Genomic DNA, 16,691 nt, shown 5'->3' with positions numbered 1-16,691 from the left:
TATCTGGAATGTACATAAGAACATAAGAACATAAGAAATAGGAGCAGGAGTAGGCCATCTAGCCCTTCGAGCCTGCCCCGCCATTCAATAAGATCATGGCTGATCTGTCGTGGCTCAGTTCCACTTTCCCGCCCTCTCCCCATAACCCTTAATCCCTTCTCTTATCAAAAACCCATCAACCCGCTTCTTAAAAATATTTAGCGAGGCAGCCTCCACCCACTTCAACGGGCAGAGAATTCCAGAGATTCACCACCCTTTGAGTGAAGAAGTTCCTCCTCAACTCCGTTCTAAACCACCCCCCCTTTATCTTGAGGCTGTGCCCCCTAGTCCTACTGTAGATGGAAGCTGTGACCTTGAGTGAAAGGTGAATCTGGAACCTGGCTGGAATCCATCCCCTGGAAGAATCTCACTCGAGTATTAACCAACCGTGTCTCAGTGCGGAGTACAGGGCAAAGATTACATCTCTGCTATCGCTCACACTTTCCATTCCGATTTGGTCTGAGCTGAACACAGGGATTGGTGGAAGCCGTTTCTTCCACAGCTTCCCTGTCTGGGAGTTAGTCAGTTGTTTGCCCCCTGCCCACTCCTGTCCTCCAGCTGATGGGCTCGCTTTCCCATGTGCAATACGTTCAGCGTCTGAGACTGACTGCAACTGACAGATGTGGGTACGCCGGCGTTGGACTGGCGTAAACACAGTAAAAAGTCTGACAACACCAGGTTTTAGTCCAACCTATTTATTTGATAATATTCTCACAAGCTTTCGAGGGGTTACCCTCTTCGTCAGGTGAATGGAGAGTTCTGGCCTCAGACAGAGCATATAAAGCACAGACAGTTTAGAGATTACTGATTAAAATGCGAATCCTTACACCTAACCTGCTGTTCAAGACCTGAAGTGGCTGACAATGTGAGTGGTAGGAGCACTGATCACAGTTTAAAGAGATGTGTATTGTCTCCAGACAGTACAGTAAGTGAGGTTTTGCAAACCCAGGCAAGTCACGGGGGTTACAGATAGTGCGACATGAACCCAAGATCCCTGTTGAGACCGTCCTCATGTGTGCGGAACTTGGCTATCAGTCTCTGCTCAGCGACTCTGCGCTGTCGTGTGTTGTGAAGGCCGCCTTGGAGAATGCTTACCCGAAGGTCAGAGGCTGAATGCCCGTGACCACTGAAGTGTTCGCCAACAGGAAGGGAACAGTCTTGCCTGGTGACTGTCGAGCGATGTTCATTCATCCGTTGTCGTAGCGTCTGCATGGTCTCCCCAATGTACCATGCTTCGGGACATCCTTTCTTGCAACGTATCAGGTAGACAATGTTGGCCGAGTTGCAAGAGTATTTACCATGTACCTGGTGGATGGTATTCTCACGTGTGATGATGGTATCCATGTCGATGATCCGGCATGTCTTGCAGAGGTTGCTGTGGCAGGGTTGTGTGGTATTGTGGTCACTGTTCTCCTGAAGGCTGGGTAGTTTGCTGCGAACAATGGTCTGTTTGAGGTTGTGTGGTTGTCTGAAAGCAAGAAGTGGGGGTGTGGGGATGGCCCTGGCGAGATGTTCGTCTTCATCAATGATATGTTGAAGACTCTGGAGAAGATGTCGTAGCTTCTCCGCTCCGGGGAAGTACTGGACGACGAAGGGAACTCTGTCCACTGTGTCCCGTGTTTGTCTTCTGAGGAGATCGGTGCGGTTTTTCGCTGTGGCGCATCGAAACTGCCGATCTATGAGTCGAGCACCATATCCTGTTCTTACGAGGGCATCTTTCAGGGTCTGGAGGTGTCTGTCACGATCCTCCTCAACTGAGCAAATCCTGTGTGTATAGACCATGCAGACGCTACGACAACGGATGAATGAACATCGCTCGACAGTCACCAGGCAAGACTGTTCCTTTCCTGTTGGCGAACACTTCAGTGGTCACGGGCATTCAGCCTCTGACCTTCGGGTAAGCATTCTCCAAGGCGGCCTTCACAACACACGACAGCGCAGAGTCGCTGAGCAGAGACTGATAGCCAAGTTCCGCACACATGAGGACGGTCTCAACAGGGATCTTGGGTTCATGTCGCACTATCTGTAACCCCCGTGACTTGCCTGGGTTTGCAAAACCTCACTTACTGTACTGTCTGGAGACAATACACATCTCTTTAAACTGTGATCAGTGCTCCTACCACTCACATTGTCAGCCACTTCAGGACTTGAACAGCAGGTTAGGTGTAAGGATTCGCATTTTAATCAGTAATCTCTAAACTGTCTGTGCTTTATATGCTCTGTCTGAGGCCAGAACTCTCCATTCACCTGACGAAGAGGGTAACCCCTCGAAAGCTTGTGAGAATATTATCAAATAAATAGGTTGGACTAAAACCTGGTGTTGTCAGACTTTTTACTGTGCAACTGACAGGCCACAGTTCCCATTCCCAAACTCGCTGGCTGGAAAAATGTTGAAAGGTCAGAAAATACCTCACCCCTGGCTCGATACCCCCTCTCTACTCTATACCCCCCTACTCTACACCCCTCTGCTCTATTCCCCCCTCTCTGCTCTTTATCCCCCTCTCTGCTCTGTATCCCCCTCTCTGCTCTATACCGCCCCCCACCCCTGCCGCTCTATAACCCACCCCTACTCCACACTCTGTTAGGGAGGGAGTTCCAGGATTGTTATTGGACATCAGTCAGTCCATGTGGTGTAGGTACACCCACAGTGCTGTTAGGGAGGGAGTTCCAGGATTGTTATTGGACATCAGTCAGTCCATGTGGTGTAGGTACACCCACAGTGCTGTTAGGGAGGGAGTTCCAGGATTGTTATTGGACATCAGTCAGTCCATGTGGTGTAGGTACACCCACAGTGCTGTTCGGATGGGAGTTCCAGGATTGTTATTGAACATCAGTCAGTCCATGTGGTGTAGGTACACCCACAGTGCTGTTAGAGAGGGAGTTCCAGGATTGTTATTGGACATCAGTCAGTCCACGTGGTGTAGGTACACCCACAGTGCTGTTAGGGAGGGATTTATTGGACACTAAGGGGCAATTTAGCATGGCCAATCCACCTAACCTGAACATCTTTGGACTGTGGGAGGAAGCCGGAGCACCCAGAGGAAACCCATGCAGACACGGGGAGAACTTGCAAACTCCACACAGACAGTAACCCAAGCCGAGAATTGAACCCGGGTCCCTAGCACTGTGAGGCAGCCGTGCTAACCACTGTGCTACCAGGTGTTCCTGCACCAATCCTGTAACCTCACCCGTATATCATGCAAACTGGAATCGAGAACCCAATCTTTTATGGGATGAGGTGAAACGTGTGCACTGTGAAAACAGTTGGGACTGCAATTGTTTATGATTTACGTAGGTGATTTGGAGTTGGGGACCAAGTGTAGTGTGTCAAAGTTCGCAGATGACACAAAGATGGGTGGAAGAGCAAAGTGAGCAGAGGATGCTGAAAGTCTGCAAAGGGATATAGTCTGAGTGAATGGGTGAGGGTCTGGCAAATGGAGAACAATGTTGGTCAATGTGAGGTCATCCATTTTGGGAGGAATAACAGCAAAATGGACTATTATTTAAATGGTAAAAAATTGCAGTCTGCTGTGCAGAGGGATCTGGGTGTCCTTGTGCAGGAATCTCAAGGGGTTGGTTTGCAGATACTGCAGGTAATTAAGAAGGCAAATGGAATTTTGTCCTTCATTGCTAGAGGGATGGAGTTTAAAAACAGTGAGATTATGTTGCAGCTGTATAAGGTGCTGGTGAGGCCACACCTGGAGTACTGTGTACAGTTTTGGTCTCCTTACTTGAGAAAGGATATACAGGCACTGGAGGGGGTGCAGAGGAGATTCACTAGTTTGATTCCGGAGTTGAGAGGGTTGGCTTATGAGGAGATACTGAGTAGACTGGGGCTATACTCATTGGAATTCAGAAGAATGAGGGGAGATCTTATAGAAACATATAAGATTATGAAGGGAATTGATAAGATAGAAGCAGGGAAGTTGTTTCCACTGGCAGGTGAAACTAGAACTAGGGGGCATGGCCTCAAAATAAGGGGGAGCAGATTTAGGACTGAGTTGAGGAGGAACTTCTCCACACAAAGGGTTGTGAATCTGGAATTCCCTGCCCAGTTGAGGCTCCCTCATTGAATGTTTTTAAGGCGAAGATAGATACATTTTTGAACAGTAAAGGAATTAAGGGTTATGGTGAGCGGGTGGGTAAGTGGAGCTGAGTCCATGAAAAGATCAGCCATTGAATGGCAGAGCAGACTCGAGGGGCCTACTCCTGCTCCTAGTGCTTATGTTTTTAAAATAGTGCCCTCTGCTGGTGCCTGACTCTTCCCACACGGCTGCTGTTCTCTCAGGAGGTGATGGCAATTGTGGTGATGTTACTGGGCTAGACTGGGCTAGTAACTCCAGGGGGCCCAGACAATTTAAAATCAACTCACACATTCTGGAATTGCAAGTGAATCTGAGTCAGGGTGAGCATTGAACTACTGATTGTCGGAAAAGCTCATCTGCTTTATGGGGAGGTAATGGCCTAGTGGTATTATTGCCAGAGTATTAATCCAGAAACCCTGCTGGGGACCCCCCGGTTTCGAATCCCGCCACGGCAGATGGTGGAATTTGAATTCAATAAAAAAATCTGGAATTAAGAATTTACTGATGACCATGAAACCGTTGTCGGTTTGGGATGGAACAGTGGTTAGCAGTGTTGCCTCACTGTGCCAAGGATCTGGGTTTGATTCCCAGCTTGGGTCTGTGTGGAGTTTGCATGTTCTCCTCGTGTCTGCATGGGTTTCCTCCAGGTGCTCCAGTTTCCTCCCACTGTCCAAAGATGTGCAGGTTAGGTGGATTGGCCGTGCTAAATTACCCCTTCATGTCCAAAAGTGTGTAGGTTAGGGGGATTGGCCACGCTAAATTGACCCTTAGTGTCAGGGGGATTAGCTAGGGTAAATATGTGGGGTTACGGGGATATGTGGTTGGGATTGTGGCCAGTGCAGACTTGCTGGGCTGAATGACCTCCTTCAGCACTGTAAGGATTCTGTGATTGTCGGAAAAATCCACCTGGTTCACTAATGTCCCTTTAGGGAGGGAAATCTGCCGTCCTTACCTGGTCTGGCCTACATGTGACTCCAGAGTCACAGCAATGTAGTTGACTCTCAACTGCCCTCCAAGGGCAATTAAGGACAGGCAATAAATGCTGGCCAGCCAGTGACACCCATGTTCCACAAATCAATAAAAAAAATCATAAATGCTGCCCTCTCGCTGCACAGGAGACACTCGCTGGCACCAGGAAGGAGAATGGGCGATTGGCACGCCAGCTGGTGTCAATGTTGATCCTCCGCCCCATGGGCAAGTTGAAAATGGAGCCCCTGTTGTCCCTTGGTGCTGATGAGAGAGTGTGGGAGCAGACAGCCTTTGCTTCAGCCACCCCAAGTCAAGCAGCACTGAATCGCCCCTTCCACATTGAGAAGTTCAACCGATTCGCTTTTGTGAAGGGTACTGCCATCCTTGCCCATCTGCACCCACAAACATGTGGCTAACTGCCCTCTGAAGTGGCCAAGCAAGATGGGTAATGAATATTGCCTTTGCTAACAATCCCCGCGTCAACATGAATAAAGGCACATCTCTCTGATTTGATTTATTATTGTCACGTGTATTGGGATACAATGAAAAGTATTCAGATTTCATCCCACAGTATGAAAGATGTGCTGGTTAGGGTGCATTGACCCGAACAGGCGCTGGAGTGTGGGATTTTCACTGTAACTTCATTGCAGTGTTAATGTAAGCCTTACTTGTGACACAAATAAATAAAAAACAGTATTGTTTCTTGCGCACTATACAGACAAACATACCGTTCGTAGAGTATACAGGGGAGAAGGAAAGGAGAGGGTGCAGAATGTAGTGTTACAGTTACAGATAGGGTGTAGAGAAAGATCAACTTAATATTTGATTTATTATTGTCACATGTACTGGGATACAGTGAAAAGTATTGTTTCTTGGTAAATGTTCTCAGACTTTTATATCTTTTTCCAAACAGAAAAGAGAGTGTGTGTGTGTGTGTGTGTTATATCTCCAACCTTCTGAATGGGCAGTGGGCATGGGCAATAAGCACTGGCCTTGGCAGTGGCGTCCATGTGCCACATTTGAATAAAGGTAATCTGTTAGGCATCTGAGTGTGGGCTGGTGGGACTGAGAAAGGTGTGGGGGGGACGGGGGGGTGCTGGTGGTGGGAGTGGCAAAGACGCACCTGGCCCCTCTGTGCCACAGTGCAACTTGCACGAGTGTGCCTTGGCACCATGCCAACCATACCTATTGTGTCGACTGTGTTTTCCAATGCTTTATTCATGGAGCTGTTTTGCCACAGGCTGTGAAAGTGTCAAGGTTAATCTCAAAGAGCTAGCCAGCAGCTTTGCAATCTTCAGTGCACTGCCTCCCCCACCTGCACTCTGCCCATCATCTGACTTCACTTCACTGGCTGCCTTCAGCTGGCAAGTTCCCTTTCAAATCAAACAAAGTTGGATCGGGAAAAGTTTGATTTATCCTCACCCTCTGCATGCACTGCCCTCCCCATCTCTGTGATCTGATCGAATGTTTGCTTACATCCATTCCAGAGAACAAGCTGTTTCAGAGAAGTCACAGTTACAACAGGTTCCTTGCAGCATGGCACTGAAGGACCAACAGGAACTGACAGGTAAAACTCATTCTTATCAATCTGCAAAGGTCGAGGCACTCCAACTAACTACCAAATCAATCTCCCTCCATCCCCAGCCTCTCTCTCTCTCTGGGACAGTCTCTCTCTCTCTCTCTCTCTCTGGGACAGTCTCTCTCTCTCTCTTTGTGGGACAGTCTCTCTCTCTCTCTCTCTTTGTGGGACAGTCTCTCTCTCTCTCTCTCTCTCTGGGACAGTCTCTCTCTCTCTCTCTCTCTCTCTTTGTGGGACAGTCTCTCTCTCTCTCTTTCCCTCTCTGGGACAGTCTCTCTCTCTCTCTCTCTCTTTCTCTCTCTGGGACAGTCTCTCTCTCTCTCTTTGTGGGACAGTCTCTCTCTCTCTCTCTCTTTGTGGGACAGTCTCTCTCTCTCTCTCTCTCTCTGGGACAGTCTCTCTCTCTCTCTCTCTCTCTCTTTGTGAGACAGTCTCTCTCTCTCTCTTTCCCTCTCTGGGACAGTCTCTCTCTCTCTCTCTGGGACAGTCTCTCTCTCTCTCTCTCTCTCTCTTTGTGAGACAGTCTCTCTCTCTCTCTTTCCCTCTCTGGGACAGTCTCTCTCTCTCTCTCTGGGACAGTCTCTCTCTCTCTCTCTCTCTTTCCCTCTCTGGGACAGTCTCTCTCTCTCTCTCTCTCTTTGTGGGACAGTCTCTCTCCCTCTCTCTGGGACAGTCTCTCTCTCTCTCTCTCTTTGTGGGACAGTCTCTCTCTCTCTCTCTCTCTCTCTGGGACAGTCTCTCTTTCTCTCTCTTTCCCTCTCTGGGACAGTCTTTCTTTCTCTCTCTCTCTCTTTCCCTCTCTGGGACAGTCTCTCTTTCTCTCTCTCTCTCTCTCTTTCCCTCTCTGGGACAGTCTCTCTCTCTCTCTCTCCTCCCCCTCTCTGGGACAGTCTCTCTCTCTCTCTGGGACAGTCTCTCTCTCTCTCTTTGTGGGACAGTCTCTCTCTCTCTCTGGGACAGTCTCTCTCTCTCTCTCTCTGTGGGACAGTCTCTCTCTCTCTCTCTCTCTGGGACAGTCTCTCTCTCTCTCTCTGTGGGACAGTCTCTCTCTCTCTCTGGGACAGTCTCTCTCTCTGGGGCAGTCTCTCTCTCTCTGGGACAGTCTCTCTCTCTCTCTCTGTGGGACAGTCTCTCTCTCTCTCTCTCTCTCTCTCTGGGACAGTCTCTCTCTCTCTCTCTGGGACAGTCTCTCTCTCTCTCTCTCTGGGACAGTCTCTCTCTCTCTCTCTCTCTCTGGGACAGTCTCTCTCTCTCTCTCTCTCTCTGGGACAGTCTCTCTCTCTCTCTCTCTGGGACAGTCACTCTCTCTCTCTCTGGGGCAGTCTCTCTCTCTCTCTGGGCCAGTCTCTCTCTCTCTCTGGGCCAGTCTCTCTCTCTCTCTGTCTCTCCCCCCTCTCTGGGAAGTCTCTCTCTCTCTCCAGGAAGTCTCTCTCTCTCTCTCTCTCTCCCCTCTGGGACAGTCTCTCTCTCTCTCCTCTGGGACAGTCTCTCTCTCTCTCTGGGCCAGTCTCTCTCTCTCTCTGTCTCTCCCCCTCTCTGGGAAGTCTCTCTCTCTCTCCGGGAAGTCTCTCTCTCTCTCTCTCTCTCTCTGGGAAGCCTCTCTCTCTCTGGGAAGCCTCTCTCTCTCTGGGACAGTCTCTCTCTCTCTCTCTCTGGGAAGTCTCTCTCTCTCTCTCTCTGTGGGAAGTCTCTCTCTCTCTCTCTGTGGGAAGTCTCTCTCTCTCTCTCTCTCTGGGAAGTCTCTCTCTCTCTCTCTCTGTGGGAAGTCTCTCTCTCTCTCTCTGTGGGAAGTCTCTCTCTCTCTCTCTCTCTGGGAAGTCTCTCTCTCTCTCTCTCTCTGGGACAGTCTCTCTCTCTCTCTCTCTCTGGGACAGTCTCTCTCTCTCTCTGGGAAGTCTCTCTCTCTCTCTCTCTCTCTCTGTGGGAAGTCTCTCTCTCTCTGTCTCTCTGTGGGAAGTCTCTCTCTCTCTCTCTCTTCTGGGAAGTCTCTCTCTCTCTCTGGGACAGTCTCTCTCTCTCTCTCTGGGACAGTCTCTCTCTCTCTCTCTCTCTCTCTGGGAAGTCTCTCTCTCTCTCTCTCTGGGACAGTCTCTCTCTCTCTCTGGGAAGTGTCTCTCTCTCTTTCTCTCTCTCTGTGGGAAGTCTCTCTCTCTCTCTCTCTGGGAAGCCTCTCTCTCTCTGGGAAGTCTCTCTCTCTCTCTCTCTCTGGGAAGTCTCTCTCTCTCTCTCTCTCTCTTTCTGGGAAGTCTCTCTCTCTCTCCATCACTTCATCACCTTGTCTTTGCTTTCTGCTCTCTCCTTTTCCCTCCATTCTTCTGTTCTGCTGTCAGTGGGGCTGGTTTTTGGGCCCCACACTCTCTGCGTGGGATTGGCACAGCACGCAGGAAATTCAGAGAGATTTAGTGAATATCCTCCCGGCCCCCTCGCTGCCGAACACCCAGGAAGCCCATTTCAATACAGTAACATATCGTTAGCGGGCACTCTCTCTGCGAATTCACCAAATATTCAGAGGGAAACCCACGTTAGGCTGGCACCATTCAGCGCTACAGAGAAATGAAGCTGGTACTTTCACCCTGAGGGGAGTTCGGAGGTGAGCGCTCAGGAGGCCAGCACCCTCCGGGATGCTCGGGGGGAGGCACTGGGGACACAGGTGAGTGCAACCAGGTGGGGGTCCCGGAATCAGCGCTTCAGGGAGAAGGGGCAGGAGGGCTCATTCACAGCCCTTGCCTTCAAGGCGGACACCCCTTACCGGAAAGGGATTTGTGAAGGCTGGTCTGCAGGCAACACTTCCCGCGCCCTCCCTCCTGGGTTTCTGTCCGCATCACTAAAGGTTCATTCTTCCTTATTGGGGGGGGTTCCTACCCCATTACCTTGGATCCGTACATCCGGTATATCCACGGCCACAGCTAATGTCTGCAAACTGTAATTGGTGAAAGGAGTCACTTTCTCATGAACCTTAGGTGTAATGAGCCAATGATCTCTATTCCTGTTGCATGATTGGCTAAGGTAAGAATGTGTAATATTGTAATTGGACCCTCCAGCTTGAGAGACAATATCAGGGTGGGATATTGAAGTGTTCACGACAGCCAATCAATTCTAAAAAGTTAAAGTTTATTTATTAATGTCACAAGTAGGCTTACGTTAACACTGCAATGAAGTTACTGTGGAAATCCCCAAGTCGTCACACTCCTGTTCGGGTTACACTGAGGGGGAATTTAGCACGGCCAATGCACCTAACCAGCACGTCTTTCGGACTGTGGGAGGAAACCGGAGCACCCGGAGGACTCCCCAATTGACCTTTGATCCCCTTGTCTAACAAAAATCTATCTACCTCTGCCTTTTCAATACTCTTTTACCGCCCCTCCACCGTCTTCTGAGGCAGAGAGTTCCAAACTGGTACAACCCTCTGAGAGAAAAAAATTCTCCTCGCCTCTGTACTAAATTCCTTAATTTTAAACCAGTGCCCCCGAGTTCTGGACTCCCCCACAAGACAAAACATCCTTCCCACATTCTCCCTGTCGACACTGTTCAGGACCTTAGATACTTCAATCTGGTCACCTCCTCCCCCCTCACTCTTCTAAACTCCAGTGGAAACAAGTCTATGCAACCTTTCCTCATAAGCCAACCCGCTTATTCCCAGGTATCAATCTGGTAAATCTCCTTTAAACCGCCTCCAGTACATTTACGGGTGGCACAGTGGGGTTAATACTGCTGCCTCTCAGCGCCAGGGACCTGGGTTTGATTCCCAGCTTGGATCACTGTCTGTGTGGAGTCTGCACGTTCTCCCCGTGTCTGCGTGGCTTTCCTTCAGGTGCACTGGTTTCTTCGTCCAAAAGACGTGCTGGTTAGGTGGATTGACCACGCTAAATTCTCCCTCAAGAGTGTGGCGACTAGAGGATTTTCACAGTAACTTCATTGCAGTGTTAATGTAAGCCTACTTGTGACACTGATAAATAAATAAACCCTTCTCTAAGTAGGGTGACCAAATCTATACACAGTATTCAAGATGGGATCTCACCAATGCCCTGTATAACTGAAGTATAACATTCTTATGGTTATGGCACGCACCTGGAGTTTAACCTGATGATGTGAGACTACTTATGATCCTTACGGTCAAGATAGCATCCCATTCACTGTTTCAATTACCTGCTGTACCTGCAGGGTGACGTTTTTGTGACCTATGCACTAGAACGCCCAGATCCCTCTGCACCTCAGAATTCTGCAGCCATTCTCCATTTAAGTAATGCTCTGGTTTTTAATTCTTGCGAAAGTGGTGAACTTCACATTTTCCCACATTATTCTCCATCTGCCAGATTCTTGCCCGCTCACTCTATCTCTCGATATCTGTCTGCAACCTCCTTATGTCCTCGACACAGCAGGTTTTCCCACCTATCACTGTGTCCTTTGCAAATTTAGCTGCCATCACCTCATCTAAGTCATTGATGTCAATTGTAAATTTCCCGGTGGGAGATTATGGCTTTTTCTACTGCTTCTCCAAGCTGCCATTGAGAGGTCCGAACGATCCCATTCAGCAGTCATGCCTGGATCTTTCCCATTCTTTTCAGGAAGTTCCGAGTGTCAGCAAGACAATGATATGGCGGCTGTCAAACAGGAGAAAGAGGAACCGGCTGGTAAGCAGTATCTTTGTCTCTCACACGCACTGGAGTGTCACTGCAGGCCAGAACCTCTCCAACGCTCAGCGAGGCCCATTCTTAACAGGCCAACCTCGTTGAACGGGGCAGCCACAGTTCCAAAAATGGAGCAAGTAGGTTTACCACCACATCCCATCACCTCCGAACAGAGAGGGGAGCGATTTTACCATTTTTGTTCCAAGTGCTGGGTGGACTTGAAACTGGGAGAGTTTCAGATCTGACTTTTAGACCCATTTTTAGTCCCCCTCCTCCTCCACTAATATGCACTCTGACTGCAAAATTGTGAGCGCATCAGATTCGCGCTGCAGAAGCCTAGGGCGGGGCTTAACGTGCCCGAAAGCCTGCAGAGGGAGCTAGCGCACATGTGCAGGCCTCTGACAGACAGAGAGTTGTCAGGCCCCTGCTACAGCAGGCAGCCTGAAGCAGCTCTTCACCCTCTTCCCGCCCTGCAATCGTGGGGGCCCGCAGCCTGAGATACAGGCCCGCCACCCAGACCAATCGTGGTCCTGCCACCCTCCCCCCCCCACCAATCACAGAAGCCCCTCCCACACCAATGGCTGCAGAGGGGCAGCAGGGCCCCCTCCCCCAATTGGCCCCTCCCCACATTAGCCACTCCCCCATTGGCCCCACCCCTGCAAGCCCCTTCCCTCATTAGCCCCACCCCTGGCACTGCCCAGGGGGCATTGCCCACATGCCTGGTGGGCAATATCTAAGTGCCAGACTGACAGTGTCCAGGTGCAAAGGTAGCACTGCCAGTCTGGCACTGCCCAAGGGGCACCTCCACTTTGCCTGTGGCCTCCCCAGGCGACTCAATGCCCTCCAGATTTACCAGCGAAGCCAACACGACTACTCCCAGTTCATAGGGAGAATGTTTATGTGTCACCACATGAACCTTTCCTGGTGAGGACCTGAATGATTGAGAGCTGGGCTCACTAGGTAGATGTAAGACAGAATTATAATAAACGTACATACATTAACCAGTCTCTCGCCCATTTCCGCTGACTCCAAATTCACTTCCCCAAAGTGCGGTGGGTGCTGGAACAGTGAGTACATTCAAGGAGGAGTTAGACAGATTTTTAATGGGTTCAAGGGTGATGGGGAGAAGGAAGGGAAATGGGGATGAGGAGCATATCAGCCATGGCAGAATGGCCCCGATGGGCCGAATGGCCTATATCTCTGCTCCAATATCTTACGGTAAAAAGTCTGACAACACCAGGTTTTAGTCCAACCTATTTATTTGATAATATTCTCACTAGCTTTCGAGGGGACAGCCTCTTCGTTCACCTGACGAAGAGGCTGTCCCCTCGAAAGCTAGTGAGAATATTATCAAATAAATAGGTTGGACTAAAACCTGGTGTTGTCAGACTTTTTACTGTGTTTACGCCAGTCCAACGCCGGCATACCCACATCATGACCAATATCTTACGAACAGCCCTCTGAAATGGCCAAGCAAGACACTCCATCTATTCTGCTGTGACAAAGTCTTTGCGAGTGCGTTCGAAAAATCCTGCCCGAGGTCAACAAACCTTCCCATTGTCTGCCCCTCAGCCGCTCCGATTCCCGTGGCAGGCACGGCAGTAGAATTCCAGCCTGTGGCTACTAGAGCAGGTCAGAGGCTGGGAATACATAAGAAACATAAGAAACATAAGAAATAGGAGCAGGAGTAGGCCATCTAGCCCTTTGAGCCTGCCCCGCCATTCAATAAGATCATGGCTGATCTGTCGCTGCTCAGTTCCACATTCCCGCCCTCTCCCCATAACCCTTAATCCCTTCTCTTATCAAAAACCCATCAACCCGCGTCTTAAAAATATTTAGCGAGGCAGCCTCCACCACTTCAACGGGCAGAGAATTCCAGAGATTCACCACCCTGTGAGTGAAGAAGTTCCTCCTCAACTCCGTTCTAAACCGCCCCCCCTTTATCTTGAGGCTGTGCCCCCTAGTCCTACTGTCCTTTCTGAGCAGGAAGAGTCTCTCCACCTCTATCCTATCCATCCCATTCATCATCTTATACGTCTCAATGAGATCTCCCCTCATTCTTCTAAACTCTAATGAGTACAAGCCTAGTTTATTCAGCCTCTCCTCATAGCTCAACCCCCTCAACTCCGGTATCAGCTTAGTAAACCTCCTCTGCACTCCCTCCAAGGCCAAAATATCTTTGCGCAGGTGCGGTGCCCAAAACTGCACACAGTACTCCAGCTGCGGCCTCACCAATGCCCTATACAGCTGCAGCAAGACCGCCCTACTTTTATATTCAGTCCCCCTCTGCGGAGAGTAACTCACCTCCTGACTCCCCAAAGCCTGTCCACCATCTACAAAGCACAAGTCAGGAGTGTGATGGAATACTCCCCACTTGCCTGGATGGGTGCAGCTCCAACAACACTCAAGGAGCTCAACACCATTCAAGAGAAAGCAGCCCCACTTGATTGACCCCCCCATCCACAAACACACACTCCCTCCGACGCTCAGTAACAGCCGTGTGTACCATCTACAAGATGCACTGCAGCAACTCACCAAGGCTCCTTAGGCAGCACCTTCCAAACCCACCACCACTTCCATCTAGAAGGACAAGGGCAGCAGATACCTGGGAACACCCCCACCTGGAGATTCTCCTCCAAGTCACTCACCATCCTGTCTTGGAAATATATCGCCGTTCCTTCACTGTCACTGGGTCAAAATCCCTCCCTAACAGCACTGTGGGTGTACCTACACCACACGGACTGACTGATGTCCAATAACAATCTTGGAACCCCCTCCCTAACAGCACTGTGGGTGTACCTACACCACACGGACTGACTGATGTCCAATAACAATCCTGGAACCCCCTCCCTAACAGCACTGTGGGTGTACCTACACCACACGGACTGACTGATGTCCAATAACAATCCTGGAACTCCCTCCCTAACAGCACTGTGGGTGTACCTACACTACATGGACTGGCTGATGCCCAATAACAATCCTGGAACTCCCTCCCTAACAGCACTGTGGGTGTACCTACACCACATGGACTGACTGATGTCCAATAACAATCCTGGAACTCCCTCCCTAACAGCACTGTGGGTGTACCTACACCACATGGACTGACTGATGTCCAATAACAATCCTGGAACTCCCTCCCTAACAGCACAGTGGGTGTACCTACACCACATGGACTGCAGTGGTTCAGGAAAGCGACTCACCACCACCTTATCAAGGGGCAATTAGGGATGGGCAGCAAATACTGGCGTAGCCAGCAATGCCCCTTAGTGTCCAAAGATGTGTAGGTTAGGTGGATTGGCCATTACTGGGCTCGATGGGCCAAATGGCCTACTCCTGACCCTATTTCTTTTGTTCCTATGGAGCTGTTGCAGTGCCTCCTGCGGATGGTGTGCACTGCAGACTGAGTTTAATCTTCAGTTTAAATCAGCTGAGTCAGCACAGTGCGGATCAAGGCCATGTCGGTAGCAATCAGACAGGAACACACTGTGACCATTACTGTCTGATCCAGACATCTCCCCCATTCCCTCCCTCCACAACTCCCTGAATGACAACACACAATCATTTCCAAATATCTGACAGGGTGGGACTTACTGGCTCCATGGTGAAGAAAGTGCAGAGATTCCCAGAGCTTGGTGAAGGCTGTTTATAAGAAGTTGTTGTTCAGGTAACGAAGGAGTCTTTGAAGTATTGTGCAATAGGTCAATATTGGGAGCGAGGAATTGGCTTCTCCCTTCCCGGGCTGGTGTTTCGAAAGAGAAAGCTCTATCTGTGCCTGTAAGTGATATCCTCCATCAATCCTCAGTTGCCACTGAGTGCAGGACCACTGATAATAGACAAGAATGGTTGAAGAGATCTGACCCTTGCACCCTCCCTCCCTGACAGATAGCCCACACTGATATCACACAGGCAGCAAGAACGGCCACTAACTCTCACTGGAAAGTTGTACATGCCTGCAGAACACAAACCCCGGTCACAGTTAGTGCCTTTGACAGTCGGGGCCAGGGGCATGGGGGTGGGGGGAAGAGAAAATGTAAGATAGAATCATGAAAAGAACATGTGTGTGAAATTTTGATTTGATTTGATTTATTATTGTCACGTGTATTGGGATACAGTGAAAAGTATTGTTTCTTGCGCGCTATACAAAGCATACCGTTCATAGAGTACATAGGGGAGAAGGAAAGGAGAGGGTGCAGAATGTAGTGTTACAGTTACAGATAGAGTGTAGAGAAAGATCAGCTTAATATTTGATTTATTATTGTCATATGTATTGGGATACAGTGAAAAGTATTGTTTGTTGTGCATTGTACAGACAAAGCATACTGTTCAGAGAGTACCTAGGGGAGAAGGAAAGGAGAAGGTGTGGAATGTAGAGTTACAGTTACAGATAGGGTGTAGAAAATGATCAGCTTAATATATGGTAGGTCGTGCGCATGAGAGAGTGTGAAGGTGTGCTCGTGTGAGAGAATTAGGGTGTGCTTGCATGTGAGTGAGGGTGCACGCGTGCGAGAGACTGAGGGTGTGCGCACGAGAGAGTGAGGGTGTCTGTGCGGGCGCGAGGGTGTGCGCGCCCAAGAGAGTGAGGGTGTGTGTATGTGAGAGAGTGTGGGTGTGCGTGCGTGCAAGAGTGATGGTGTGAGCGCGCGAGAGAGCGAGGGCGTGCATGCATGAGAGAATGAGGGTCTGTGTCTGTGAGAGAGTGAGGGTGTGCATGCATGAGAAAGTGAAGGTTTGTGTATGAGAGAGTGGGGGTCTATGTACATGAGAGAGTGAGGCTCTGTGCGTGTGAAGGTGAGGGTGTACAAGCATGAGAATGAGGGTGCGCACGCAAGAGGGGAGCGTGTGTGTGCATGAGTGAGAGTGAGGCTGTGCCCGCACATGAGGGAGGGAGGGTGTGCTCCTGCAAGGAAGTGAGGGTGTGCATGTATGCGAGAGAGTGAGGGCGTGTACACAAGAGAGTGAGGGTGTGTGTGTGAGAGAGTGTGGGTGTGCGCGCATGCAAGAGTGATGGTGTGAGTGCGGAAGATAGTGATGGTGTGCACGCATGAGAGAATGAGGGTGTGTATCTGTGAGAGAGTGAGGGTGTGCATGCGCACAAGAGAGTGAGGGTGTGCACGCAAGAGAATGGGGGTGTGTACGCGAGAGAGTGAGGGTACGTGCGTGTATGAAAGTGTGAGGATATGCACACATATGAGAGCGTGAGGGTGTGCATGCACACAATAACATGAGGTGTGCACGCACGCAAGAGTGTGAAGGTTTGCATGCGTATGAGAGCGTGAGAGTATGCGCGCGCGTGAGAGAGTGAGGATGAGTGCAAGTGAGAGAGTGAGGGTGTGTGTGTGAGAGAGTGAGAGTGTACGCACGTGACAGACTGAGGGTGTGTGTGTGAGAGAG

At 50.0% G+C, this 16,691-nt stretch overlaps 1 protein-coding gene across 4 annotated transcripts in view; it reads left to right on the top strand.

The window, feature by feature from the left end:
• Positions 1–2,377: 2,377 nt before the first annotated feature.
• Positions 2,378–16,691, top strand: part of LOC145339235 (natural resistance-associated macrophage protein 2-like) — a 56,055-nt gene continuing 41,741 nt past the window's right edge. For 3 of the 4 annotated variants that reach the window (XR_013886009.1, XM_080183633.1, XM_080183636.1), the window contains exons 1-2: positions 6,446–6,660; positions 11,238–11,303. Coding sequence is in view for 3 of the 4 variants with exons in the window: in XM_080183633.1 (XP_080039759.1) it covers positions 6,558–6,660; positions 11,238–11,303 (169 nt within the window). In the remaining variant the exon portion in view is untranslated. Of the gene's footprint in view, positions 2,437–6,445; positions 6,661–11,237; positions 11,304–16,691 lie in introns of those variants that run through there. The other variant, XM_080183634.1, reaches the window with a different exon arrangement.

Source organism: Carcharhinus amblyrhynchos, unplaced genomic scaffold (assembly GCF_965287045.1).
Source record: "Carcharhinus amblyrhynchos unplaced genomic scaffold, sCarAmb.v2.hapA chromosome_355, whole genome shotgun sequence".
In the NCBI taxonomy this organism is placed as follows: domain Eukaryota; kingdom Metazoa; phylum Chordata; class Chondrichthyes; order Carcharhiniformes; family Carcharhinidae; genus Carcharhinus; species Carcharhinus amblyrhynchos.
The sequence above is the reverse complement of the archived record's forward strand: the minus strand, read 5'-3'. Positions and strand labels throughout refer to the sequence as shown.